The 26781-nt window shown below is 51.6% G+C and overlaps 1 protein-coding gene across 1 annotated transcript in view; it reads left to right on the forward strand.

Annotated features, from left to right (window-relative positions):
* GTF3C1 (general transcription factor IIIC subunit 1) overlaps positions 1-26781 on the forward strand; it is a 72807-nt gene that overhangs the window by 12118 nt on the left and 33908 nt on the right. The window contains exons 6-13 of the mRNA XM_027126554.1: positions 522-645; positions 14675-14833; positions 16432-16547; positions 17614-17923; positions 18701-18915; positions 21507-21643; positions 23253-23406; positions 26342-26445. Of these exons, the coding sequence (XP_026982355.1) occupies positions 522-645; positions 14675-14833; positions 16432-16547; positions 17614-17923; positions 18701-18915; positions 21507-21643; positions 23253-23406; positions 26342-26445 (1319 nt within the window). The remainder of the gene's footprint in view (positions 1-521; positions 646-14674; positions 14834-16431; positions 16548-17613; positions 17924-18700; positions 18916-21506; positions 21644-23252; positions 23407-26341; positions 26446-26781) is intronic.

The following is a 26781-nucleotide window of genomic DNA, read 5'->3' on the forward strand; positions in this document are numbered from 1 at the left end:
AGGAGCGCTTTGGGTCATTTTGGTTGTGTTGCCTCCTCGCAGAAATGTGAGTGACGGGGTGGATGTACTCATCCTCATTTTGTTGTAACTTCACAGATAGACTAAATTTTTTTAAAGGTCTTAAATTTAATTTTTTCTCTTCCACTGCCTGTGAGAGGTGTGTGTACATATGTATGTATCTATTAATAATTAATAATACACTTACTTGTTTAAAAAAACCAAAACAAGATGAAACGGTATACAGTGAAAATCTTCTAGTGCTGCCCCCATCTGCCTCATTCTCACCCCTTTCAGTGGGGAAATCTCTTTCCCCACTCATCATCAAATGGATGGCTATATGCTGCTGCAGACTCGTTTTGTTCCCTGGACAAGGTAGCTTGGCAGTATTTTCTCATTAGTGCCTCCAGTGATTCCTCATTCAAGATCGTCAGTTAACTCCGGTCCCTGCTCGTTCGTGTACGTGACCCTCCAGTAGTTTCAAACACCTTGCTCTACCTAACAGCAGCGTTTCGATTTTGCAGGGGCTGTGCGAGAGGACGTTTAAGCGCCTGTACCAGTACATGCTGAATGCGGGGCTGGCCAAGGTGGTGCCTCTTCCCTTACAAGAGATCCACCCTGAACGTGGACCTTGCAAGACCAAGAAAGGTAAAGGCAGGCTCGGCTCCTGCCTGGGCTGCACGGACAGTCTTCACTTCTCCCCTCTAAGTGCCAGCCTGTCCCTCTTACCATGTTCTGCCCTGAGGTAGGATGATTTCACGTTATTTTTTCCACTCTATTCCTCAGCGCCTGGCCCAGGACCTTCTATATAAAAAGCGCTCGGGAAACGTTTGCTGAATGAAACCCATTCTGACTCCCAGCAAACATCTCTATATGGATGTCCCTCCAACATCTCCCATTCCTGGCGTCCAGAAACCGAAATTTATCTTTTCCTTCTTATGCTAAGCCAGTATTTTTTAAGTACCTGATCTGTGTGTTGCATGATTGCATTTTCTAGCCCTGCAAAGTAGGTGGTATTATTACCATTTTACAGGTAAGATTAAAGTTAAGAGATGCTAAGTAACTTATATGAGGTTAAGCAGTCAGGAAGTGGTGGAGGTGGGATTTGAACTTCTAAGAAAGTTAAACTAGGGACAATAGACTATGAAACTTTAAAAACCTTCCTTAGTCCTTTGTTTTTCTCAGTTCTTGATTTTTATCCCATGCTGTTTAACTCCTCCTGATTAACCAAAGTTGTTTAAAAATCTTAGGGTCAGAGCTTTCAGTAAAAGATGACAGAAGGAATAGATGCGGTTTTCTGCACTCTTCCAACTCCTTCCTGGTGATGATAGGCTATAAAAGGAATAAACCTGCAAGTACAAAGAGACTAGGACAGGAAGTGACGGCAGGGAGAGTTGTCTACGTTTCTGTGCTCAAAGGCAGATGTACAAACGGTAACTGACCGCGCAGACTGGGAAAGCTGAATGCTTGTGTGGGGCAGTAGCCAAGAGTGGACACCTCAAACCTGAAATAAACCAGGGACCTCTGAAAGCACCAGTCTGGATGGGGCTAGAGACAAGAGGATTGGTTTATAGTCTGTGAAGAGCCATTGCACCCCCCAGGTCCCCTCCCCTACTTGGCATAGCCAGGTAACAAGCCCTTTCCCACAAAGACAGAGGTCTGGACTTTGTGACTTAGCAGTCTTTCCTCATTAGTACCTCCAGTGATTCCTCATTCCTTGGACTTAACCTCAAGAGAAGATGCACTGGAGGCTTTTGAGACTCTCAGACATGGGATGCAGCTGGGGACAGGGTACAGTGCTGATAACAGGCGGTATGAGATAATCTCTATACACAGTGAGGTAGGAGTCTTCACTGCCTTTCCCCCTGTGGCTCCTAAAACGCTGACAGCCAGGCTTACAGTCCCTAAAGCCAGAGGCTGGAGGCTTCTTTTCTGCGGAAACTGACCAGTCCAAGAGAAAAGTCTTCTAGATCCTGAAATTTAGGGGATTCCTAGCAAAATAGCCAGCCTCTGCCTGCTCACCCTTCATGGAAGCCCACACCATGGCAGCCTCTCCCTTTCTCTTCCTGACCCTGCAAAACACAGGACTTTTAATGTACAGCAGTATCTTAATGAAGCATTTTAACTTTTTTTTTTTTTTTTTTTTTTGCTGTACGCGGTCCTCTCACTGTTGTGACCTCTCCCGTTGCGGAGCGCAGGCTCAGTGGCCGTGGCCCATGGGCCCAGCCACTCCACGGCATGTGAGATCCTCCCGCACCGGGGCACGAACCCGTGTCCCCTGCATTGGCAGGCGGACTCTCAACCACTGCGCCACCAGGGAATCCCCTGCATTTTAACTTTTCACCAAGCATTTGAGAACTCTAACACAAATGTAAGAGAAACTAACTTAGGAAATAGAACCAAAATGAGGAGCAGAAGAAAAGGAAAGGAGAGAAGGAAGGTATTGCATCATGAAACCAGAGCAGGAGGCTATAAAGGAGGGACATGCAGAAAATAAAAAAGAGCTCTTGGAAATAAAAGAAATATGACTACTGCAATAAAAGATTTGGTGGAAGGAAAGATAGTGAGATAAAGTTGAGAAAATCTCCTGTAAAGAACAGAAACTCAAAAGGGATGGAAATAGGAGAGTTTTAAGTTGAAAATAAGAAGCTGAGTCTAAAAGATCCAATGTCCACACAGTAGGAGTTCAAGTTCACAGTAAGGGGAGGGAGTAGAAAGGAGGAGATGACGGGAAATGACATGGAATTTTCCCAGATCTGAAGGATGTTAAGTTCTAGATCAAAAGACCTAGCAGATGTCTAGCATGATGAACATAAAGAAACCCACACCAGGATCCAACAGCCTGAGACTTCAGAAGTCTGGGGCTTGAAGAGCCTCCAGAGAGGAGACATCAGACTTCCCAGTAGTAACGGAAGCTAGAGAGCTTGGAGCAACACCGTCAACTTTCTGATGGGGATGGACTTTCACCCTGGAATCTTCTAGTCAATGAGGTGTGAGGATAAGGACCTCACACATTTTCGTACATGCGGATTGGAAACAATTCACCTCTGATCTTCCAAGTTCCCTTTTAGGAAGCCACAGGAGGATGTACGCCATCAAATAACAGGCTAAGCTAAGAGACAGGAAAGCATGGGGCCCAGGAAGAGGGGGGACAATGGAAACCCTGGAGAGATGATGAAGGGAAATCATGATGACAGACGTGGGGGCGTGGGGGACGGAAGTCCACGCAAAGGATCAGTTGCTTAGTACCTGTGAATGTGTGAAGGGAAATTTGTATGCTAGCAGAGAGTCTGAGTGTGAATTCGATATGGGTACAGAGAAAACCAAGCAAATGGAAAAAAGTTATTAACGCCAGGTAAAACTAAAAGGTGTGTAATTTTAAACAACTTAAGGCCTGTGTGCTTGACTATGTGGGCATAGCAAGTAACCTGTGGAGACTGGCCTCACTAACAGCTCCAGAGAACGTTTGCTGGATGAAGACAGACCACGGCATCCCCAGCACTTGGCTTGGTGCCTGCAGGAGGGAGGTGGTGTGCTTGCTGAGTGACCGAGCTGCCAGTCTGAGCGAGCTGTGTCTCTTCCTTTACTTCCTCATTTAGTTAATGGAATCACTGCCCACCCTGTCTGACTCCCCTGTGTCTAAGTCTTGTGGAGGAGATGGTAGCGCCCAGATATTACCACACAACAGGTGTATAAAAGACAGGAGCCCCTGGAGGTAGGAAAGCCCCCCAAGAGCAGACTTCATCTTTGAGTGTCTGAAGTGCTGAGTAGATGTGTGACTGGTTGAATGACTGGAGTTCCTCAGGGGAAGGGGTGGGGAGCATCAGCCTTTAAGTAGACAGGAGACCAGGAAGTTCCGCTGGGCCCTGCGGCAGGGAAAAAAAGGCTTCAGGAACTGAGAGCTGTGCTGGGGATTCCCACCTCACATTTGACTTGGAAATATGATTATCTGAATGCTTAAAATGTCATGACCTGTGGATCTAATAAGCATTTTTATTTCCTGACCTATTGAAAGAAAGGCATTAAAAATAAGCAGATGAGTATTTTTTTAGAGTAAAGAGAAATTAAGAAAGAAAGAGCCTTAAGTAACTTTTTTTGTTGGGCTCCTCCACGGCTTCAGGTCCTTGGAAATTCAAACTAGCCCCTTGAGACTGTCACACCTGAATGGACTTTTGATGTAAGACAGCCTGGGTTAGAATTCTTGTCCCGTCATTTCCTGTTGGGGAGTCCTTCAGCAAGTTTTGACCTCTCTCTGCCTCAGTTTCCTCATCGGGATTATCTGGAATAATATATCTTTCCAGAGTGTCGTGGAGCTTACAGGTGACAGTGTACACAGAGCAGGGCCTTTGGGCCACCTCTGGCAGTGTATTTTGTTGGCCTCATGGTGTTTGTTTTAATTGTAGTTGATGGCATTTAAAAATCAGAAATTTCACCTACAAAGTCAGCCTTTCAACTTTTCTGTAGAAATAAAACTAGGCAACATTGAACTGCATTTCTTTAATAGCAACTGGTGAGGCAGAGAGGTGTGCCACCCTCTGCTGAGGGCACGCACCTTCCGCATTCCCCTTCCCCATTCATTCAGCTGCTGTTTAACCCGCAGCTGGCCTCAGTCTGGGTATGTCGTCTGCCTAACCCTTGAAGGTGTGTCCTCATCACACCATGAGTGGTCCTAGTTTTCTGGAGGCCCAGTGCTGGGAAGAAGGATCAGCATGCCTCAGACTGGGTTCTAAGGATGTCAGTGGTGAGGTTAAGAGGGCAAATACCTAAGACGATGAGATGACAGTCGGCGTTTTTAGATTGTCACGCACACGCGCAGTGAGCCCGTTTCTGACTGTTCAGGAGGCTCATCTCATCCCCGCATGGTCTTGTCACCACCTCTCAGGACAGGCCTGCCACGCTGTGTCTCAGCTATTTATCTGTGTGACTTTTTGCCAACCAAGCCACCCTCCTTGAGGGTGGTGGCCGCACCCCTCACATAGTTTCTGTCCTTAATGTCTGTGCATTGTCTGCTGGAAACAGAGTAGGTGCTAAGTCAACGTTTAGCCAATTTAATTTAATTAGGTGCCCCTCCAGTGACTTTCCTGGAGCAGGAGACAAGGGATGAATGCACAGCTTTTTAGTCTTTTCTTGCCTTGAGCTGTGTCTTCCCAGTTTGCAAAATTAACATAAAACCTTCCCTCCAAGCTGTTATGGAGTAGACAAGACTTAAATAAAGATGATGTATTGCTTCATGTAAATTTACAGGTGCGCCTGGATGTATATGAGTGTTTCTAAAAGGACATAAACAAAGAGTTTGGATTTCGGCGTATTTCAGATGTGTTACAGAAAGCTGCAGTGATCTGTTTTGCAAAAGGCAAAAGTATCTTGGTAACGAAAACAGTCACCTGAACTGATGTGTTTTGTAAATTTGGATTATTTTCTTCAAGTGTTTAGCAGTCGTTCTGTGTTTATTAAGTTGTGCTGAGAACAGAAGGGAAGAGAAATAGAAGTTAACTTTGTAATCCCTCGGCAAAGGATCACAGTCGAAAGCAGTTGACAGAAGTTGGGCTCCCTGGGGCTAATGACCGAGACAGGCATTTAGCGGGTTTCCCGGGTTCAGTGGCAAGGTGAGTCCAGCTGTGAAGAGGATGGGGTAGTTCTAGTGTCTATACCTCCCTGTTTATGGTGTGGACTCTTCCCCCAAGCTGCTGCCCTGTGACTTTTCAAAAATAAAAAACAAGTTCAACAGGATTGCAGGACAAGATCAATATACAAAAATCAGTTCTATTTCTTTACCCTTGTAATGAACAGTCCAAAAATGAAATTAAGAAAACAGTTCTGTTCACAATAGTATCAAAAAGAATAAAATACTTAGGAATAAATTTAACAAAACAAGTACAAAGCATATACTCTGAAAACTACAAAATACTGACAGAAACTTAAGATCTAAGTAAATGGGAAAATATCCCCTGTTCACAGGTCAGAAGGCAACATTGTTAAGATGTCAGTACTCCCCAAACTGATCTTCAGATTCCACGCAATTCCTGTAAGAATCCCAGCTGACTTCTTTGTGGAAATCGATAAACTCATTCTAAAATTCATATGGAATTAGAGGGTATGTAGAAAGCTGAAACAGTCCTGAAAAAGAAGAATCCAGTAAGAGGGCTCACACATTGTAATTTCAAAACTTACTACAAAGCAACAGTAATCCAGACAGCATGGTACTGGCACAGGGATAGAATTAGAGACTGATGGAATAGAATTGAGAGTCCAGAAATAAACCCACACGTCTGTGGTCAACTGACTTTTCAGCCAGGGTGCCATGATCATTCAGTGGAGAAAGAAACCAATCACAAAAGGCCGTGACTATGGGATTCCATGTAGGGGTGAGTCCAGAATAGGACAGTAGATTAGTGAGTGCTTAGGGCTGGGCTGGAGGCACAGAGGGGGGATAGCTAAAGGGTTTGAGGTGACGAGAATGTTCTAGAACTGACTTGTGATGGGTGCACATACCTGTGAATATGCTAAAAGACCACTGACTTGTATAGTTTAAACAGGTGAATCGTGTGGCCTATGAATGATACCTCAGTCAAGCTGTTAAAATTGCAATAAAAAATGAAAACCAGGGCTTCCCGGGTGGTGCAGTGGTTGAGAGTCCGCCTGCCGATGCAGGGGACACGGGCTTGTGCCCCGGTCCGGGAAGATCCCACATGCCGCAGAGCGGCTGGGTCCGTGAGCCATGGCCACTGAGCCTGCGCGTCCGGAGCCTGTGCTGCGCAAGGGGAAAGGCCACAACAGTGAGAGGCCCACGTACCGCAAAAAAAAACCCCAAAAAAACAAACAAACAAACAAAAAATGAAAACCAACAAACACAACAGGGTAAAGCAAACTAAATTATGATCATTAAAATGGCAGAAGGGGACATTTAAAAAGTTACAGTAGGATTAGGCTTCCCTGGTGGTGCAGTGGTTGAGAGTCCGCCTGCCGATGCAGGGGACGCGGGTTCGTGCCCCGGTCCGGGAAGATCCCACATGCCACGGAGCGGCTGGGCCCGTGAGCCATGGCCGCTGAGCCTGTGCTCCGCAACGGGAGAGGCCATGGCAGTGAGAGGCCCGCGTACCGCAAAAAAAAAAAAAAAAAAAAGCGAGATTTCTTTAAGTTAAAAGTGATAAGATTGATTAAGGGACTCTAGCTAAAATATGAAGATAATTACTCTCATTAATAATTAAGATGAATAAAATAAACAGACCTTTTAATATGGCAAAAACTATTAAAGGCAGGAACTTAAAAGAGTAGAGAAAGGGGTAGAATCCTCAATGGCGTAAATTCTGGGCCTTGGGTTACTTAACTGGGGTGGAGGCGGCTCTCCTGAGGGGGCACAGGCACCTGGAGGGTGCCCTTGTGGGAAAAGAGTCCTTTCCTCTGTGTCCCCCCCCAGGGAGGCAACACGGGCTCAAGCCTGCTGGCCGCTCCATCGCCCCCCCACCCCCACCCCGAGCAGGGAGATGGGCCTGCCCGGTCTGTGGGGGGGAAGGAGCGGGCTGGCAACGGCGGGAAGGGCGGTGAGGTCTGGGGCAGAATTCTGGAGAATGAGAGGGGCGCATACTAGTAGATGTGCCTCGGAGGTGAGGGACTGGCGACCTTGTCTTTTGAGAACTTTCTGTGGTATGATCGAGGGATGAGGAGGGGAGGCTCCCCATGCTTGGAAGAGCCCGAAGGCAAGTGCTGGGACCTGTGAGCACAGGGCTGGCCTACAGGTGAGCAGGTATTGAAGGGTGACTGAACCTCTAGACCGAGGCCGTTTCCACAGATTCCTAAACCTGTGTGAGCCCCGTGTGTGCTACTGTCAGGACCCGTGCTGCCTTGCAGTTAGCCAGAGAGACCTTTGACTCTGATGGCTTGTCTTAGGGAGTGAAAAAGAGGAAGGGGCTAGGGGAGATTCTGCACTTTGTTAGCCATTTTGTGCCTTGCAGATTTGTGGGGTTCTTTGACTCTGATCCCTTTATCACCCCATCTTCTCAGTGCTACTCCTCACTGATAAGCAACTAAAGCACAGATCACTTGCCTAAGGTCACAGAGCTGGGAAGTGCTGGTAGGGGAGTGAGCAGAGAGAAGTGTGGCTTTTGAGTCTGCAGCCATCAGGCCCCTCTGTGGCCTCCGCCTCCTGAGAGGCTGGCCTGACTGACAGGAAGTGCAAGCAGGGTTGTGGGGAGGGGGGGCTGAAAGCGAAGGCGAAGGAAGGCGGCCTGGGTGGCTGGAGGCAGGAGACTCCTCCATCAGCCCTTCTTACACACCCATCGGTAACTTCCCGTCATGCTGCAGAATGAAAAATAAAACCTCTGCTGGGCTAGAGACCATCTTCAGTCATCTGCAATCTCCGTCCTCATCCTCATTCCCGCCTCTCCCACCAGCACCCCTTCCCAAATGGCCAGTCCTTTTCCACCCCTGTGCCTTTGCTGGTGCCCTTCCGTCCGCCTGGAATGCCTGTCCTCTTCTGCCAAGACAGTTTCTTCCGGATCCTTTAATGTCCCACCCAGATGGCCCCTCCTCTCTCCCTTCCCCTGCGTAGTCTTTTTGTTTGCCAGCTCTGTGGGTTTTCAAAGCAGAGCCCTGAGTGCATTATAGCCGATTTCTCTGTAGCCATCCAGCTGGATAGCATGCCCTGAGCACTTAACTCATTCACTCCCTTAGTCCTCACTCCCAGGTTAGTCTAGACACGTAGAATTATCCCCGCCTTGTAGATGGGAAGCCTGAGGCTCAGAGGTTCTCACAGCTTGCTCATGGTAGAGCCGGAGTTCACGCCCAGGCCCGTGTGAAGCCCAGTCACCCTGTCCGAGGCTCCCTGGCCTCTCTCTCAGACACAACCCTTTGCAGGGGTGGGAACCCTGTCTTGTCCTTCTTTATGTGTTCTAGGCGCATCACAGAATAAATGCTGTGAAATGGAGTGAAAGGCCCCAAGCAGCCTCCTGACATTTTCAACACCGGCGACTCCGTCTGACACTTGAGCCGCCAAGCTCTGTTTCTCTGAGGTTGTGGAGATGATAACAGTACTGATAAAGCAGGAGCAAGCACCGTCCTGAGCACTCTGAGGAAGAGGCTCTTCTTGTCCCCATGTCATAGCTGAGCAGCCTGAGGAACAGGGCTGTGGGATCACTCAGCCAGTAAGGGGCAGAGGCGGGCTCTCGCCAGTTCCATCGCCCTGGGTTTGGGCTGCAGCGCCCTCCTCCGTCCTTCTGGGTGCTGCCCTGAATGCTGTCCTTGCATCTCTGGTTAGGCCTCTCTGCCGGTACCCAAGGCAGTCACCTCCTTAGAATGTCCCATGGGCTCGCTTATAGTTTCAGTTTCTCAGACTCTCCAGCCCTGACCAACCCAGCCCCATTCAAGTGTGTGTGTGTGTGTGTGTGTGTGTTGGTGGGGTGAAGGGGGTAACACTGAATTTACATAACTTCCGCTTGGCTTGCTAGTAGGACTGTCCCTTTGTCTGTGACCCTTTAAGAGGAAGTCTGTCCTGGGGCTCATCTGTTGCTCTTCTTCCTCCTGGGGTTGATCACAGTTCAGGGTACCCCTCTGCTAGGAGGCCGGATGAGACGTTTCATTGGGAACGTGAGACACACGGGCTGTTGGTTCTGCGTCACAGCCGCCCTGGCTCTTCCTTTACAAGGAACTTTCTGATAGAAATGTGAGATTCAGGCCCAACCATGTGGCCTAGTGTGGAAGGCAGGCCACTTGCTGGGTCCAAGGCCACTTAGATCACTTGAGCCCTCTGAGCTTCCGTTTCCTTTCCTTAAAATGGTGATAATAGCTTGCAGAATTCACACGATGATTAAGTAAAATAGCCTCTGAAGGGACCTACACAGCGCCTGGCCCATCCCAGGTACTCAGTACAGCTTCTGTCCTTCCCTTCCTCCTTTTTAGATCTCCAGGATGTCTAAATTAAGGCACTTTTCATGCTAAGGTGGAGCCCTTCCTGGATCATTGACGGAGAAGAGCCGCGTGGTTCCTTGGTGTAGAAATGCTGACCTTAGTGCACGCCACATGTTTCTGCGTGTGTAAAATGCCTAAAATTTTGTGTGTTTGAGAGCATGAGGGTGATCTGGCCGGTTGTATTTCTCCTCCCTTTTGTTCCTGGAGAGAAAAGCCCCGCACCCAGGGGTCAGTGGCCGACATCAACGGGACCGCGATTCCTCCAGGGCGGTTGCAGGTAACCGAGGGGGCAGCTCAAATGGAGTGACAGGCCACGTTCACCTGCGTGAGTCTGCCGACCAGTCTCACTCGAGCCCCTTCTGCTTTGACTTCAGCTGCCTTGTGCTCTAGGACAATATCCTTAAAAATAGCAGGTATGAGGGACTTAATTCCCTGGCGGTCCAGTGGTTAAGACTCCCCTCTCCCACTGCAGGGGGCCCGGGTTTGATCCCTGGTTGGGGAACTAAGATCCCGCAAGCTGTGTAGCACAGCCAAAAACAAACAGGCAAGTATGAGCTGAAGGGATTTTAATAAAAACAGAAATTCTGAGTCTGGAAAAAACTCTGGAACTATGGGAAATGCATAAAGATCTGGTGAAACGAGTTCCAGGTGGTCCCTTGGATCATGAAGCTCAAGACTGCACTGTGCCCCATCCTGTACCTGCTTTTTCTCCTGCATCTCTCCCCCAGCCCCACGAGGCTGACATTGTCATCAGCCCTGGTTTGCGGGTGAGTCGGTGGAGGCGGAGGGAGGTCGACCAGCTTGCCCAGGTTCCTACACCAGCTCAGGCAGAAGAGTCCAGATTCTTAACTACTGCGCAGGCTCGCTCTCTCTCACGCAAGGTTTTCCAAAGGAAAGATGCAAATGACATGGCCTGAGGAAAGGGAGACGTTGCCGCCATCAGTGTGTTGGGTGAATGACCAGGGCTTACCTCTCTGACGGATACAGAAACAAGTGCAGTTGGGATTCAGGGCAGAGAAATGAGCTGTGCCCAAGGACAGGCAGAGCTGCAGGCCCTGTGGCCGCAAGCCTCTCTAGGCGCCATCTGGATAAGTCGTAGCAGCCTCCTTCTCAGCCCAGCCTTAGATGCTGGAGCTCACCCCTTGCCATGTGTTGGGACTCGCCCTCCCCCCACTGGGTCGCATGCTCCTTGTTGGTCGTGGGGCTCACGGTTCCCAGTGTAGTCGCCGGGAGCAGCCTGGTCCTCCTGCGTCACCCTCCGCCTCCCCCAGCCAGCGGCCTGCCTGCCTAGGCGCTTTCCTGAGCCCCATGCTCAGAACCAGAGCAGGGGAGAGTTCCCGTGGGACCCAGGAGCCCGGTCACCCCGACCGTGGGCCAGTTGTGGGGCTTTCCTACCTGACAGGAAGGGACCAACCATCTTGAGTTCAGCTCCTGTTTGTCATGCCTTTGCACGGTGCTAGGTGCCGGTGATGCCATTAAGAGCAACTGCTATGTTAGTTGAGAGTCAGACAGCCTGGGTCACACCCTAGCTCCGCCACTTCACAGCTCCGTCGCTTTGAGCAAGTCGCTTAACTTTTCTGTGCCTCAGCTTCTGCGTCTGTACAGGGCAGCTTACAGGGGCCTGCCCGCCTCAGATCATGAGATTTGACGGGTTAATTTATGTAACGCTCACAACACAGTGCCTGGTCCATGACTCCACGCCAGCCTCTGTACAGACGTCATCTCGGGTCTCGCTGACACTAACCCGTGAGGGAGAGAACATCATCATCGCATTTCACTGAGTGGGGAACAGAGAGCTGCAAGTCATTGCCCCAGAGTTACAGAGCTGAGGTTGAAAGCCACATGTGCCTGACCCGGGAGCCCGTTTACCCCCGCTCTCCTCTGAGCATCCTTCCGTCCTGGCTGTCAGCAGAGGGTGCAGCTGTGCCATCAGGAGAAGGCTCTGACGGGGGATGCAGGTGAGAACAGCACTGCCTGGGCATGAGGAGCAGAAGGCTGATGGCCGAGGGCATTTCCCTTTGTTGCCTTAGCGTCCGTGAGCGTATTAGCAGTGTTTTTCCTCTTCCACTTAGCTTACTTTGAGGACTGTTCTGTGTATCTTTTCTTGGCTAATAAGCCCGTTAAGGAAGTTATAAAAGTGTGGGAAAGAACCACAGTGGGCTCTTGCCTGAGAGCCAGTCCGTCGGCCTCCATAAATGCTGCATTGTGTCGCCCCTCACGTGGGCTGGCCCTTGCCCCGGGTCACCTGCTGTTCTCGGTCACATGGGCATCTTTGAATTAGGGGCCGTATGTCATCAAAGGTTTAGGGCTTGGGCTTCGAGGCTGGACTGCCCAGTAAATCCCAGCTCCTCACTTGCTAAGGGATGGGAGTTTGGGCAGATCCCTTCGCTCCACACGTTCTCAGGTATGAAACGGGGATGGTAGCCCACCTCCTACGGCTGTGATGAGGGCTAACCCGTGTAACCCGCCAGGAGAGCCTAGATCAGCGTCAGGGACCTGGCAGGCGTCCTAGGAGTGGTGGTGGTTTTATTGTTAGGAGAGGAGGTCGCTCTGTGAGTACCAGCTTAGGGGTGAGAGGGGGGCTGAGGGGCTTGGGGGCAGCTCAAGGTAGAGGACAGAGAGGAAGACCGGGTGGCGAGGGGCTTGGCGGCCAGTGTCCTGCCCACGTGCTGGGGGTGCTGGCCACGGAGAACCCAGTCCCGGGCCCAGAGCCTTGAAATGGTTCTTACCCATTCAGATGGCCCAGGAGTCCCCTCGTACTCAGGTCTTCCCTCTTGGGAGGGAGAGGCCAGGGCAGGCACCGGGAGCGAAGCGCAAAGCTTTGGAAGTAGGCAGGGAGGCTGTGCCAGACGCGGGCTTCATGTTTCTTCTCATGAAAAGTCGAGAACTGGGGCATTTTCTCCCACTGGCGGGAGTGGAGGGGAATCAGCTGGTGCCTGAGCCCTGCGGACCTTTGGCCCCAGGCCAGCCCTCCCGGAGGGTTCTGGTTGGTCAGCCTCTGCAGACCTGACTCTGAGGGTCAAGTCTCTGATATCAGGCCCCTGAGATGCTTTACTGCTTGTGAACTTCACTTGCAAACCACGTGCTGTGTCCCCCACCCACAGAGAATCCCCTGCCCGAGTTGGGGTGATGGGACTTGATCTGCTCAGACTTCAGCCTGTGCTGCCCTGATGTGGGTGTTCCACACACCTTCACAGCAAGGCCCTCAGTGGCACAGCTCCTGCTTAGGAGGCACTGGGTTGCAGAGACCAGCTTTCCTGCCACTGCTCCTTGCCCTGGTACCCGAGGATTCTGCACCGTGGTGTGCTGACGGACGCTGGTGGAGAAGCTGCCGATTGCCCTGCTGTAACAATTACTACAAATACAGTGACTTAACACAACACAAACCCGTTATTTTATCATTCTGAAGGTTGGAAGTCTGTCATTGGACTAAAATCGAGGTTTCGGCAGGGCTCTGCTCCTTCTGGAGGCTCTAGGAGAGGATCCATTTCCTGCCCTTTTCCAGTTTCTAGACTCTGCTTGCATTCCTTGACTCATGGTCCCTTCCATCTTCAAAGCCAGCAGCGAAGCGTCTTCCAATCTCTCACTCTGATCCTCCTGCCTCCCTCTTACAAGGACTCTGTGATGTTATACTGGTCCCAGCCAGATATTTCAGGATAATCTCAAAATCCTTGACCACCAGCACCACGACAAAAAGCCTTAACTTAAATCATGCCTGCAAGTCCCTTTCGCCACGGCAGGTAACATATTCATAGGTTCCAGGGATGAAAGCGTGGACATGCTTGAGGGGCTGCTGTTCTGCCTCCCGGCTGTCAGTATCACAGGACACCATCTCTTCCGTATCAGAGACCTGGCACCTCCCTGAGTCACTTAGCCCCTGTCACAGGCTGCTGGGAGTTTGGGCAAGTTAGTTAACGCATCTGTACCTCAGTTTCTTCATCTGTTTGCCTCCTAGGGTTGTCGGGATCAAAGGAGTTAGCACACGTAGTGTCGAGATGTTTTTCCTTTTCCTTGTACCTCTCGTGTTACAGCCATAGGCGTGAGCTTGTTATTTTCCCCACACGGTGCTTCCGTGGGTTGAGAGCACCGGTGCCTTTTGATTGTCTGAAGGCAGGCGCTCGCTCGCCTGCAGAGTGTGGTGACTTGTCCGTGTCCTGCCCCTTAGTCCTGGTCGTTGTTTAGATTCACAGAAGCTGGGTCTATCAAGAGTTCTGGGTGGACCTCTTATTATTGGCAGTTTTGCCTCCTTTTGCGTTATTTCTTGGGGTAAATTCCTACCCTTGGAATCATGGAGTTAAAGGCCTCTCGAAATGCTCTGGAAAGGTCACAGAACTTGTTCACACTGCTGCCGTACCTTAGTGGCAACGGGTATTGGCTTAAAAGGGAGAAGATGGTATTCGTCCTTTCAGCGATACCACCCGTGTGCCTGCTGTGTGCCAAGCACTATTCAGGGGAGCGGGGGCCGGTGATGGGAAAAGACAAGCACGTTTCCTGTAGTCATGGCGCTTGTCTGAAGCAGAGGCTGCTGTTTATTTAAGAGGCCCCTCAGTATTCCTTGCATTTGCATTTCTTTGTTCACTCATAATACGTTTTTTGTTTTTAAAGCAATTTTATGGAGTCGGTCTTCAGGTCTCGTGCCCCGAGGTGTGCAGTGTTGAACGTTCCCAGCTCAGATGCCCTGTGCGGCCTTTCTCGGGGCCTCCGGGTCTGCTGAAGCCGCCTCCTCCGGGGCCGCCCTGATTCGTCATCACGGAACCGTGTGCCTTGTTCCCAGGGACCGACGTCATGGTGCGCTGCCTGAGGCTGCTGAAGGAGTTCAAGCGGAAGGTCGAAGACCAGGACGATGACGAGGACGAGGAGGCCATCTCCAAGGCCGTGCCACCGGTGGACATCGTGTACGAGCGGGACATGCTCACACAGACCTACGAACTCAGTGAGTCCCGTTCTCCTACCCGCATTTACACAGGGTCCCCGAGCTTTGAGTTGAGGTGTGTTTTGGTCACATGTTGAAAGAGGGCCCTGCTGTCGAGAATGTCATGCAGCGGGAAGCCCCCTGGTCCCCTTGAGAGTTTAGGCTTTGGGGTCAGATTGGAGTTTGAGTCCTTGCTCTGCCCCGTGTGCGCCAGCTGAAGACTTTAGCAAGGTCTCCGAGCCTCAGTTCCCTCTTTAAAATGGGGATATCTCCCCTAGCACGTAAGAGGACTGAATAAGTAGGATTAAAACATCTGGTGTAGTGCCTGGTACGTAGAATGCACTAAAAAAATTACCTACTAATATTACTACTCAAAGATTTGAGTCACCTACCAACTTCTAAAGCTGGTCTGGAATCATTGCAGCCTGGGGAGTGTTGCGATGAAGGGGGAAGAAACATGTCTCTGTCCATTCCTCCCCCTTCCCCTAAATCCCCTAAAATCTATGTAAGACAGCAGTGACCCAGTGCCATAGATGGTGTGGCCGCAGGTTGCTGTGGAGCGGAGGATGTCTAGAGCAGAAGGGGAGGGGCTGCAGGAGATCTGGTGCAGCCAGCAGGTACGAAAGCACCTGGCGAATCAGCACAGCCTTTAGGGAAGACTATTTCCATCAACTCTTCAACATCTCCCAGGATCTGTTCCTCAGAACACAGTTTGAGAAATGCTGTCCTTAACCCTTTCGTCCCCACTTTTAGCATGTTACTAGTTTAACATAGGAACACATTCTAGTCACCTCTTTCAATTCTGCTGTTTATTTTTATGCATGGACAATACAGCAAAACTGCCTTTATCCAGATTGGTTTTGCCTGGCGGCCTCAAGTGTACGCCACATCAGGAAGTAAAGGGGAAGCTCTTTCTGAACAGTCCAAGGGTGTTGCCCCGAAGTCTGCCCTGTAGTATTTTACTGGAGGGACTCCCGCCCACCGCCACCCCACCAGGCTCCTTCCTGGAGTTCCCAACCCCTGAGTAGTCGAGTACATTTGAAAGGGCTCATTGGAGGAAGATACAGTCATAGCACAGCGTGTAGCAGGGCAGGAGCTGACACACCAGACAGAGCAAGTAATAGAGCACAGTTGCCTATCGGTCATTTATTACGGGGCCAAATAGCATTATTTCCTTCTGTGGCCCCTGCTGGCCGGCAGCTGTTACGGGATAAGGCAATAATCGGTGTCCGTAGTGCCTCTGAGTCTATCGAGAAGGACGGGAAGATGTTCTTCCTTAAACGTTCCTTCGGTGCTTCTTAAAAGGCTCAGTTGAATTTCGCTGAGAAAGTTCGCTCATGTGGAAGCACACTTCCTGCTGCGGGATAAAACAGCGTCCCTGGAACTCGGTGGATCAGGCGTCGATTGCTTTGGCGTGGAAGAGGCAGATAGCGAGCGCTTAAAAATGAGCAATGAGTCGAGTGGTCAGAGTCTGGGGGGGGGGAGGGGGAGGGTGGGAGGAGGCAGGTGTCTTACTGTGTGTGTCGGTTTCCCCGCATTGAAATGTCTGGGAACGGACCTGACCTGTGCAGAACGGCTCCATGGTGGAGGCTGGGGTTCAAGTGTATTGTTTCACACAGTTGAGCGTCGAGGCACGAAAGGCATTTCCCAAGCTGAAATCCGAGTGGCTATGAACGTGGGAAAACTGGAAGCCAGAATGCTGTGCCGTCTCCTTCAGAGATTCAAAGTGGTCAAGGTAACAGCGTGAGTTCATTGTCTTCGCATGTGCACACAGCGTGGTTCTGAAGGGCTGTCTCGGACGTCGGGAGCCCAGGTCGGCCTTCTGTCTCGGCTGCCAGGGAGGGCGGGAGTGCTGAACGCAGCCCACAGGTGTGCCCCACCCCACCCCCACCGTGGATTTTGTTGGGTTTCGCTTTTTGAAAATTGAATGAGTTGTCAGCATTGAAAAGTCAGCAGGAGCTGCTGCTGCCCAGAGAGCAGGCCCCCCACTCCCGCGTGGGGCGTCAGCTGAGGTGGCGCCTCCGACGGCGCCCAGAGACAAAGCGGGCACCCCCAGGCCTCAGTCCCAGCCCGGCCCTCCTTCTCACTTACGTTCCTTGCCTGGGTCCTGGGGACGCCGAGTCGGCCAGCTGTGTCTGGTGTCCCCTTTCGGGACCCAGACCTGCTGTCTCAGCCCGTTGTGCTTCGCTCCCTTCTTGCCAGCTTGTTGGCCATTTTGCTGGAAAGCAGTGTTACAGTTGAGCTAATGACTGTGCAGCACTTAGCACTGTCCTTGGCGTGTGGTTGGTACATGGGAGGTGTTACTCCTTCTGCCATTAAGGGCAGAAAGTCCCTTTCCCCTGTTGTAGGAGACAAAGGGGAGCGGCTGAGTGACAGCTTCAGCACCACGCCCCACGGCAGTGGCCGAATGGAGCTGGTGACCTCAAGGCCCCGACTCGGAGTCTGTGCCGACAGTTAGGAACCGTCGAGTTCTGCTCATTGAGCGTCTCTCGTAGGCCTCGTCCTGTGCCAGGCCCCGGGGGTTTGCGGAAGGCCAGGTTAGGGCCCTGCCCAGCAGGGAGCTCACAGTCTCCTAGGGCAGACACACAGTCAGGATTGCTTCCTGTGGGAGCAGAACCTGAGGGATGGCGAGACGGGAGGACCCATGAGGGGCTGAGCTGGGGCCCAGGCGTGAGGTGTGGAGGAGACGTGGGGGAACGTGGGAATGACAAGGAAATAGACACCGCAGAAGCCCGGTCACCCGAACGCCTGGGTGTCCCGGCGTCCTCTGCAGTGTCTTAGACACATCTCATCCCCTCCAGGGCTTCATGGAGGACGAAGGACGGCAGCGAACCACCAAGTACATCTCCTGCGTGTTTGCGGAGGAGAGTGACCTGAGCCGGCAGTACGAGAGGGAGAAGGCACGGAGCGAGCTGCTGACCACCGTGAGCCTGGCCTCGGTGCAGGAAGAGTCCCTGCTGCCCGAGGGCGAGGACGCGTTCCTCTCTGAGTCGGACAGCGAGGAGGAGGGCAGCGGCGGCAGGAGGAGAGGCAGAGGGTCACAGCGGGACTCGAGGTCCTTCTCGAATGGCAGTCTCAGGACTCAGCCTCACCACTCCACCTCGACCAAGGGTAGGGGCGTGCTCGGGATGGGGGGTAGGGGGCTGGGCAGGGGGGTGGGCGCCCTCAGTCTGAGCCGCTGCCTATCCCGCCTGGCTCTGGGGACGTTCAGTCCAGCAGACACCTGAGGATGGCCTTGGTGCTGCCCTAACGAGGGACCTCTGGGTGTCACGTGCATCACGTAATCGTAAGCTTAGGAGATGCGTGTGTGGTCTGTCTCCAGGCTGCTGGCAAGTCATTTCTCCTCGGCAGATGTTTCGTTTGTTTTACTTTTATTTGGTTGTGCTGGGGCTCCTTTTAGTTGCGGCTTGTGGGCTCCTTAGTTGTGGCGTGCATGTGGGATCTAGTTCCCTGACCAGGGATCGAACCTGGGCCCCCTGCATTGGGAGCGCAGAGTGTTACCCACTGCCCCAGCAGGGAAGTCCCCTTGGCACATGTTTTGTTTGTTATGTTTTGATATTAAAGGGGTGGAATTCCCTAAACTTCCTCTATCCCTTTCCCTCCGACAATCTGTGTAAGCAGCCCTTGGGGTTTCAGTTTAGTTATGGAAGACGTTTCTTAAAACACGTGGAGGGTGGTGCTGATGACAGATTTGCACGTTGGGGGTTGGGGTCGGGGTCAGGAGGGTGCGGCTCGCTGCTTGCTGGTCCACTTCCCTCGTCTTAAACTGACCACTTGGACTCCTTTGGCCTGTGCGGCTCTGGTCCGGCAGCTGAGCAGAAGTGCCCCTCTCGCTTTCTCCCTGCTGTGGCCGCGGTTCATCCGTTCTACGCCTGTCCTCCACTGCAGGGGGGTGGAAAGTCATCAGCCTTCACCCATTGAAGAAGCATCCGTCTTCCTCCCTGGGAGCTGCTGAGAGAGCCTCCCAGAGCTCTTTCAGGGGGGACAACCTCCTGGACACCAGCAGCTCCTCAGACCCCAGCGTGTCCTTGGGCTCCCACTGCATGGAGAGTCACAGCGGCGACATAGCCGTGATAGAAGAGGTCAGGCTTGAAAACCCAAAGGTGAGTGCCCACGGGGGAGGGCGTTTCCTCTAGGAAGGAGCCTGTGGCAGGTGGATGTCAGCCTTGGCTTTTCTGTGCTTAAGAATCACAGCAACAACAACAACAAAATCAATAATAGTAAAAGTGCCACACGCTCAGGCCGTGTAGGTGGGGGGGCCTCTGCGGTAGGAACGCAATGCGCGTTGACACGCCACCTTCACGCAGCCCACCTTAGCAGAAACCACCTGCATATTATTTACAGGGTTTTAAAATTTCCAACAACGTACTCTTTCTACTGAAATTTATTTTGAAGGAAAAATGTGTATGGCTACTTTAAATCAGTGGTTCTCACTCTGGCCCGATTTTGCCCCCCGGGAGACATTTGGCAATGTCTGGAGATGTTTTTCCTTGTCACATCGGGGAGAGGGTGCTAATGGCATCTCGTAGGCGGAGGCCAGGGATGCTGGTAAATGTCCTAGACTATGCAGGGTAAACCACAGCAGAGTTATCCAGCCCGAAGTGTCAGCAGTGCTGAGGTTGAAAAACTCTGCTTTAGATGAAAAGCCAACATCATTTGCATAAAAAGAAGGTGATCGTAAAATAGATCTGATAAAAACAAAACTTCCTTAGTCCATTCTGGTCAGACAGTGTCCTACTTCACAGTGTTAAAGACAGTAGAATCAAACCAATACTTCTTCCTCAGTGTAATTAGAAGGATTAAAAGGCAGTTGACACAGGAATGCCTTTGTCATTATGTGATTCAGTTCACTCAGTGCTGTCCTTGGTCGCTGGAAGGTGCCTCAGATATGGCCAGTGGTGCCTCAGTTGCCCAGCACAGAACAGACTTGGGATCGGGGTGGCCTTTGATGCTGTTGCTGCTGTTTGGTTCCGGCTTCACAGCAACCCTGTAAGATGAAAGCCAGCTGTGGTCAGGAGGAGGCGAGCAGAGCCTCTGGGGACTGAGGGACTTGCCTGCTCAGTTAATGACAAAATGGAGAGTGGAACCCGTGGGTGTGGAGTTCCCACCCTGCCCTGCTTCTCTGTTTCTGGTGTGGAAGCCTGAGCTTGAGTTCTATCCCTACAGCAGGAGTGATGGAGCTTGGGGTGGGGGAGATTTTCTGTGGAATTTTCTAGAGCCTTCTAGCTGTATCCTATCATTGGATGCCATGACTCTTTATCAAGTCATGATTGGTCTTGTCTCCACCTGAAGCACCTGCCGGCAGGTGGATCCCAGCAAGTTCCTGAAGGTTTTCCCTGCCATCCTGGCCCTGCCACCTGCTTTGCACCTCCTCATCAGGTCCACGTGTCCCCAGCAACACACTCCCTCCAGGCCCTGCCAGTCCTGCTGCTAGCTTCCTAGCTCAGCTCTTCCTAGCTCAGCTTTCTCTTCCTCTTAGAAATCTGTCCTCAGAGTAATGGCAGAACCTTGTCCTTCTTTTGGCTCACTTGCTGAGAAGAGGGGCGTGAACTGTCCTGTCTGGAGGTCCCTTGGTGAAGCGTGGAAAGCAGGCAGATTTTCTCACGTGGTTCTCCTCCAAAATGTTTGCTTTGAAACGCAAGAGAGAACCAAAGTCTTTCTGCCACTCTTGGGCCCCTTGGATCTGTGACTCTTTCACCCCTCGAGCCCTGCCCCCTTCAGGAAAGAACTGAGCCTCTTCCAGAGCACTGGCGCCAGCAGGGAAGTGATGGGACCCTGGCCCAAGGCGCCTCCTCAGGCGTGTTCTCATCCTCTGGAAGCGCTTCTCCAAGTGAGGAGGGCATCCAGCAAAACTGGCCATGGGACCGCCAAGTGGCACTGAACTATGCTGAGTGATCGGCCAGGAGTGGGTTAGGGTTGGGATTTCCTTTCCCTTCAGGGTGCACATTTGGGCTTCAGCATCTTTGATCCAAAGGCAGATGGAACAGGTTCAGATTCTAAGTTCCTGGAAGCTAAAAGGAACCACAAAGAGAGAAGAGGGCGTCGCAGCAGGGGTGGGGGAGGGCACCCGTCCGCTCTCCTCTCCGTCATTCACTCGCCACTCATCCTGATCCATCGGAAGCCTGCCTCTGCATCTCCCTTATGTTCCCAGAGAGGCTGCCCGTGGCTTCCCTGAGGCGGAGGCAGAAGCGCGTCCTGGCGCACGTTCACGCCCCGGGACCCAGTATGGTGGTTTCACCTCACTGAGCCCTGGTTTCCTCTTGCGTAAAGTGGGGACCATAACAATGAGGTGGTTGAGAGTTCTGGATGAAGAAGCCCCATAGGGTGACGGCAGGGGGTCGGCCCTCCGTCTGTGCATTTCCTCCCTTCCACTGAGGAAGAACCAAGGAAAGACTGAGTGGATGCGGTCCCCTTCCCCGGGAAGGGCTGGAGTAGATGTCTCTGCTTTCTGTGCTGAAACCAGCTGATCTTCATAAAGTTCTGGGATCCTCTGCTGGCAGATGTCTGTGCCGTTACAAAGCCCTGAAATAGTGGGGTGGTGGGATCCTATGGGGGCAGTAATCCTCTTGACTTTTCTTCTTGAAATATGGCGTAGAAATTCCGTAAAGAGGGAAAGCATACCGGCAGGAGTGGTGCCTGGCCCCCAAACCTTGCTGGGTCCATAGTTTTCTCATGCTTTTGGTCCCTGTTCTAGGAGAGTGGCAGTTCCCAGAAGACTGGGAAGCACGGCCCAGGCCAAGACAAACCCCATGAGACTTACCGACTGCTGAAACGCAGGAATCTGATCATAGAGGCTGTCACCAACCTCCGCTTAATCGAGAGCTTATTCACGTAAGGAGTAGTCTGTCTGTCTGTCTTGCATTAGTAGTAAATCCCATATCAGTCAGTCATCACCATCCACAGAAATGACGCAGAAGCATTTGCATCTCTCTTCTGCTGTATAGATTCTCATAGGAGCCCTTTGTGGTAGAAAGGATTTGCAGTCTGTGTGGTTTGAAAAGTGTAGACATGGAGGAATACCCACACACTTGACAGGGAGAGAATGACGGAGCAGGAAACAGAGGTCACGGGGAAAGTGCATCTGCCTTGTTCCTTCCTTAGGAATTTGGTGCTCAGGAAGGGGAGAGAGGAGACGGAGGCAGCTAATAGCATCAGCTTAGAAACATTGTTATTAGTTCTCCAGGGAGCCTTTTGTTCAAACGAAATCTTTTATGAAAACAAAAACAAAAGGGACTGTGAATCTGTCCAACAGAGTGAAGTAAGTCAGAAAAACAAATACCGTATGCTAACACATATATGGAATAAAAAAAAATGGTTCTGAAGAACCTAGGGGCAGGACAGGATAAAGAGGAAGACATAGAATAAAGAGGAAGACATGGACTTGAGGACATGGGGTGGGAGGGCGAAGCTGGAGCGAAGTGAGAGTAGCATGGACTTATATACACTACCGAATGTGAAATAGTTGGCTGGTGGGAAGCAGCCGCATAGCACAGGGAGATCGGCTCGGTGCTTTGCGATGACCTAGAGGGGTGGGATAGGGAGGGTGGGAGGGAGGCTCAGGAGGGAGGGGATATGGGGACATGTGTGTGCGTATGGCTGATTCGCTTTGTTGTGCAACAGAAACTAACACGGTATTGTGAAGCAGTTATACTCCAATAAAGATCTATTAAAAAAAAAAAAAGGGACACGTGTGGAGCTTCTGTGTCCAGGGTGCAGTGGAGGCTCTGCTCCCTGGTTTGGTCCTTCTAACCCACGGTTACCACCACGTCCTGGGAGGCAACCTTGGGCTTCTGGGCAGCCAAGGTCAAAGCCACTCGATTGGAAGGAGCCTTACCCTTGAGTCAAGGATGTGAGTTCTCTAACTAGGGGATGGGGAGACCGCCTGTGGATACTGCTGCCTGGGTCTCCTCTTCTGTGCAGGTGAGATGGAGCGAGGTGCTCCTAATATCCCTTCTGGACCTGCCATTCTATGAGTAGTGATACAGAAACTTCACCATAGTGACTCAGTAACATCTAGAGAGAAGATACACGAGGAGAGGAGTCAGAAGAGCTTCAGATCTGAGGGTGTCAACGGTGGTAAACTGGAACATTCCTTAGCTGGATGTTGAATTAGAATGGAGACTCAGTGAAGACAGATTTCCATCACGGAGCTCAGTTTCTCCACCATCGTTGTCTTGAATCATGTAATCTCTTTAGTTCCTGGTGAAAGGCTCAGAACGTGAAGCTGCTGTGAATGGTGGCTTGTCTTCAGCTAACTCATTTATCACAAAGAGAGATGATCGTTGCCATCTTAAGAAGTCATGCTTTCAGTGGTGAAACACCCTTTAATTCTCCCCTACTTTCTGCTGAATCCCATTAGGCAGGTGTCGGTTGCCTGGGTTTAGAAAGGCCTTCCATGTTGACACTGGGAATATTAACGGCTTATTTTGTGACGCTGCAGGATTCAGAAGATGATCATGGATCAGGAGAAGCAAGAAGGTGTGTCCACCAAGTGCTGCAAGAAGTCCATCGTTCGCCTGGTGCGGAACCTGTCCGAGGAAGGCCTTCTGAGGCTGTATCGGACGACCGTCATTCAAGACGGCATCAAGAAGAAGGTAACCACACAGACCACTGCGCGTGCTGGGCGTTTTCTTACCCAGTTTCCCACATCCTTGTCCCTCGGTTGTTCCTTTGTTGCCGATAGTTCGGAATTTCCCATTATGCCTCCTCACTGGGGCAACAGGGATTATCTCCACTTCCTGTGGAAGCTGGAAGCAGAAAAGAGGAATAACCTGCTTGGATTGTAGAGCAGCCTGTGCAGCCCAAGGCAGGTGTCCTGCCCCACAGCCAGCCTTGAAGGAGAGGATGGTAATGGAGGCATATCCAGGTTCAGCTAACTAGCGCTGGGAGAAATTAAGCAACATTTAGAAGGTGGAAAATTTAGGGCTTTCCCTGGTGGCACAGTGGTTAAGAATCCGCCTGCCAATGCAGGGGACACGGGTTGGAGCCCTGGTCCGGGAAGATCCCACATGCCACAGAGTAGCTAAGCCGTGTGCCACAACTGCTGAGCCTGTGCTCTAGAGTCCATGAGCCACAACTACTGAAGCCCATGCGCCCAGAGCCTGTGCTCTGCAACAAGAGAAGCCACCGCAATGAGAAGCCCATGCACCACAACAAAGAGTAGCCCCCGCTCGCCAAAACTAGAGAAAGCTTGAGCACAGCAACGAAGACCCAATGCGGCCAAAAATAAATAAATTAAGGTGGAAATTTTAGACTAAGCAGCAAAAACATTAGCCACAGAAATCTGCAGAAACATATCCCAGAGGAAATGATGTCAGCGATTCAATTAGCATGCATTGCCGGGTCGTCCAATGAGGACAGTGGACCTCTTCTTTCCCAATGTATCTGTTTCTGTAAAGTTTAAAGTTTGGGGCCATTCCCATAGCAACTGCAGCTCAGTGGCTTTGCACATATTCTAAGGCATAAATTTTTCAGGGTCAGAGTCATTTGAGATACCCGGCTGGGCGTTGGGACCAAAGGGAATGGTGCTACGGAATAGGCATTTGTAATTTCCTGCCCTTTTTTCTGACTACGTTTTAAATCTCTGCCTTAAGAAAGCTCTGCTTTGATGTTTTCTTTTCTTAATAAGGTGGCAAGGTCATTTCTGGTCTTTTTTACTTTATCTTATTTTTTTGAGACCTTTGAAATTTGAGAAACATAGAGCAGTACTAGAAAATGACTTAAAAAACTCTGTTTCTGCCATCCCAAGTTGGGCAGCTCATCAGTTGTTATATCTGCTGTGGGTCCCCTTGACATCGCCCCTCTCCCTTCCCCAGGCTGCCTGCCTCTTGTCCCCCTGAGCGTGGCAGGAGGTCCTGGTGCTGACCTCTCTCGCTGGGGGACAACAGCCCATCCGGTCAGCAGCAATGCCTCTGATTTCTGTTGGTCTTCACAGAGCAGGTCTTTCCGACGTGCAGCCTCCTCAGGCAGTAACTGAGAGCAGGGAAATGAAATCTCCCCCAGCCTAGGAGTGGAGAGAGACTGTGTTTATGTGGACATATGGACATCTGCCGTGTCCCCCATGCCTATTTGTTTTAGTTTTTGTTTTTGTTTTTGCGGTACGCGGGCCTCTCACTGCTGTGGCCTCTCCCGTTGCGGAGCACAGGCTCCGGATGCGCAGGCCCAGCAGTCATGGCTCACGGGCCCAGCCGCTCCGTGGCATGTGGGATCTTCCCGGACCAGGGCACAAACCCATGTCCCCTGCATCGGCAGGCGGACTCTCAACCACTGCGCCACCAGGGAAGCGCCCCCCCCACCCCATGCCTATTTGGTCGCCTATCCATCGGTGGTACCAGAGGGAGTGGGCAAGAGGTGGGGATGAGGAGTGAGTGTCCCAGGTGAACACTGAGGATCGATCAGTGTCCGGTACTGGGGGCCTCTTGCCAGAGGGTTACCACTGTCATCGCCCATTTGCCAGCTGGAAGGGCCGCCATATTGTACATCTGCCTCCAGAGTAAGCTTCAGTTTCTCTGGCACCCAGAGCGTGCGCTGCTGGCTGGCTCCCGCCAATCTGCTGGAGCCATGCTGGCTGGAGCTGCTGTGTCCGGCACCCGCCTTTTGCCGTTGCTCCTGCGTCCTGCCCTGTCCATCGGACTCTTAGGAAGTTGGCCCAGCCATTTGGCTGCGGAAAGTGGGGAACTAGGAATGCTTTGTATTTGCTCCTGGCTTATAGATTCTCTGAGGTGTTGCCTAACTGTAGCTCATTTGAACCTCACAAAACCACGAAAACAGTTGGCGGGGCAGCGGGGAAGGGTCTCCATTTCCCGAGTGAGGAGCAGAAGAGATGGAGCCTCGTGTGGCCTTTGGAGTCGCTGTCCAGCCATGGCCACCTGTCCCCCGTGACCCACCCTCTTCAGGCCATTTTGGGCATGAAGCCTGCTGGCCAGAGTTACTTGTTTAGAAAACCTTACCTTGCTGTCTCCTGGGGCCCAGGCCTCACACTCCCATCTGCTGCTCAGCACCTTGGAACAGCTAAAACAAAGAAGGCAGCCCTAGAGCCTCTGTCACCTTGTTTAGAGGCACAGCTGGCAGGAGTCCCCCGATAGCACTCTCAGCAAGGGGAGATTAATGAAAGCCGCTTACCTCTTCCAGATGGAAGCCCTCGGGATTCCCGAGCAGCTGTGGGAAATGCTCAGCTAGCAGGATGGGGTGTCGGGAGCAGCCCCCCAGGTAGCAGCCGGGACCAGTGGGCCATGACAGCCCAGCTGGGGGGCTGCAGGGCAGACCGCTGGATTTCCAGGGCAGGATTCCTAACTGGTCAGAGCGGCACGTTACGGATGGCGACGCTTCCTGGCTTGGGCACTTGAGGGGTCTTGATGCCAGCAATGTAAGGGCACACTGTGTAGCGTTTTACTTCCCGTTTCATCACTGCCTTTTGGAAATGTCAGTGACAGCAGGTATAACCAGGGCTCCACCAGGGAACCGAGTTGTGGAACTAAGTCTCCCCTGGCACCTCCGCAGCCCTTTGGGACCCCCGACCTCTCTCCATAGGTGGATCTGGTGGTGCACCCGTCCATGGACCAGAACGACCCTCTGGTGAGAAGCGCCATTGAGCAGGTCCGTTTCCGGATGTCCAACTCCAGCACGGCCAGCAGGCAAGTGGCGGCTCCCGCGGGACCCACAGTGTGTTCCAACCTGAAGCAGTTTCCACAAGAGCCCTTTATTCATACTTTTGTGAGATCAGTGAAGCCACTGGTTTGGGGTTTATGGTTCATGATCCCCTAGCCTCAAAAAGGATCAATTTCTGGATTCTTCAAGAGGAAAAAAATCCTAACATTCTTCTTTTTTTTTCTTTTTCTTTTTTTAATTTTTATTTTATATTGGGGCATAGTTGATTAACAATATTGTTACTTTCAGGTGTACGGTAAAGTGATTCAGTTATACGTGTGTGTGTGTGTGTGTGTGTGTGTGTGTGTGTGTGTGTGTGTGTG

The sequence above is a fragment of the Aethalodelphis obliquidens genome, unplaced genomic scaffold, assembly GCF_003676395.1.
Source record: "Aethalodelphis obliquidens isolate GAN/ISIS:26980383/991018 unplaced genomic scaffold, ASM367639v1 scaffold30, whole genome shotgun sequence".
Taxonomy (NCBI): domain Eukaryota; kingdom Metazoa; phylum Chordata; class Mammalia; order Artiodactyla; family Delphinidae; genus Aethalodelphis; species Aethalodelphis obliquidens.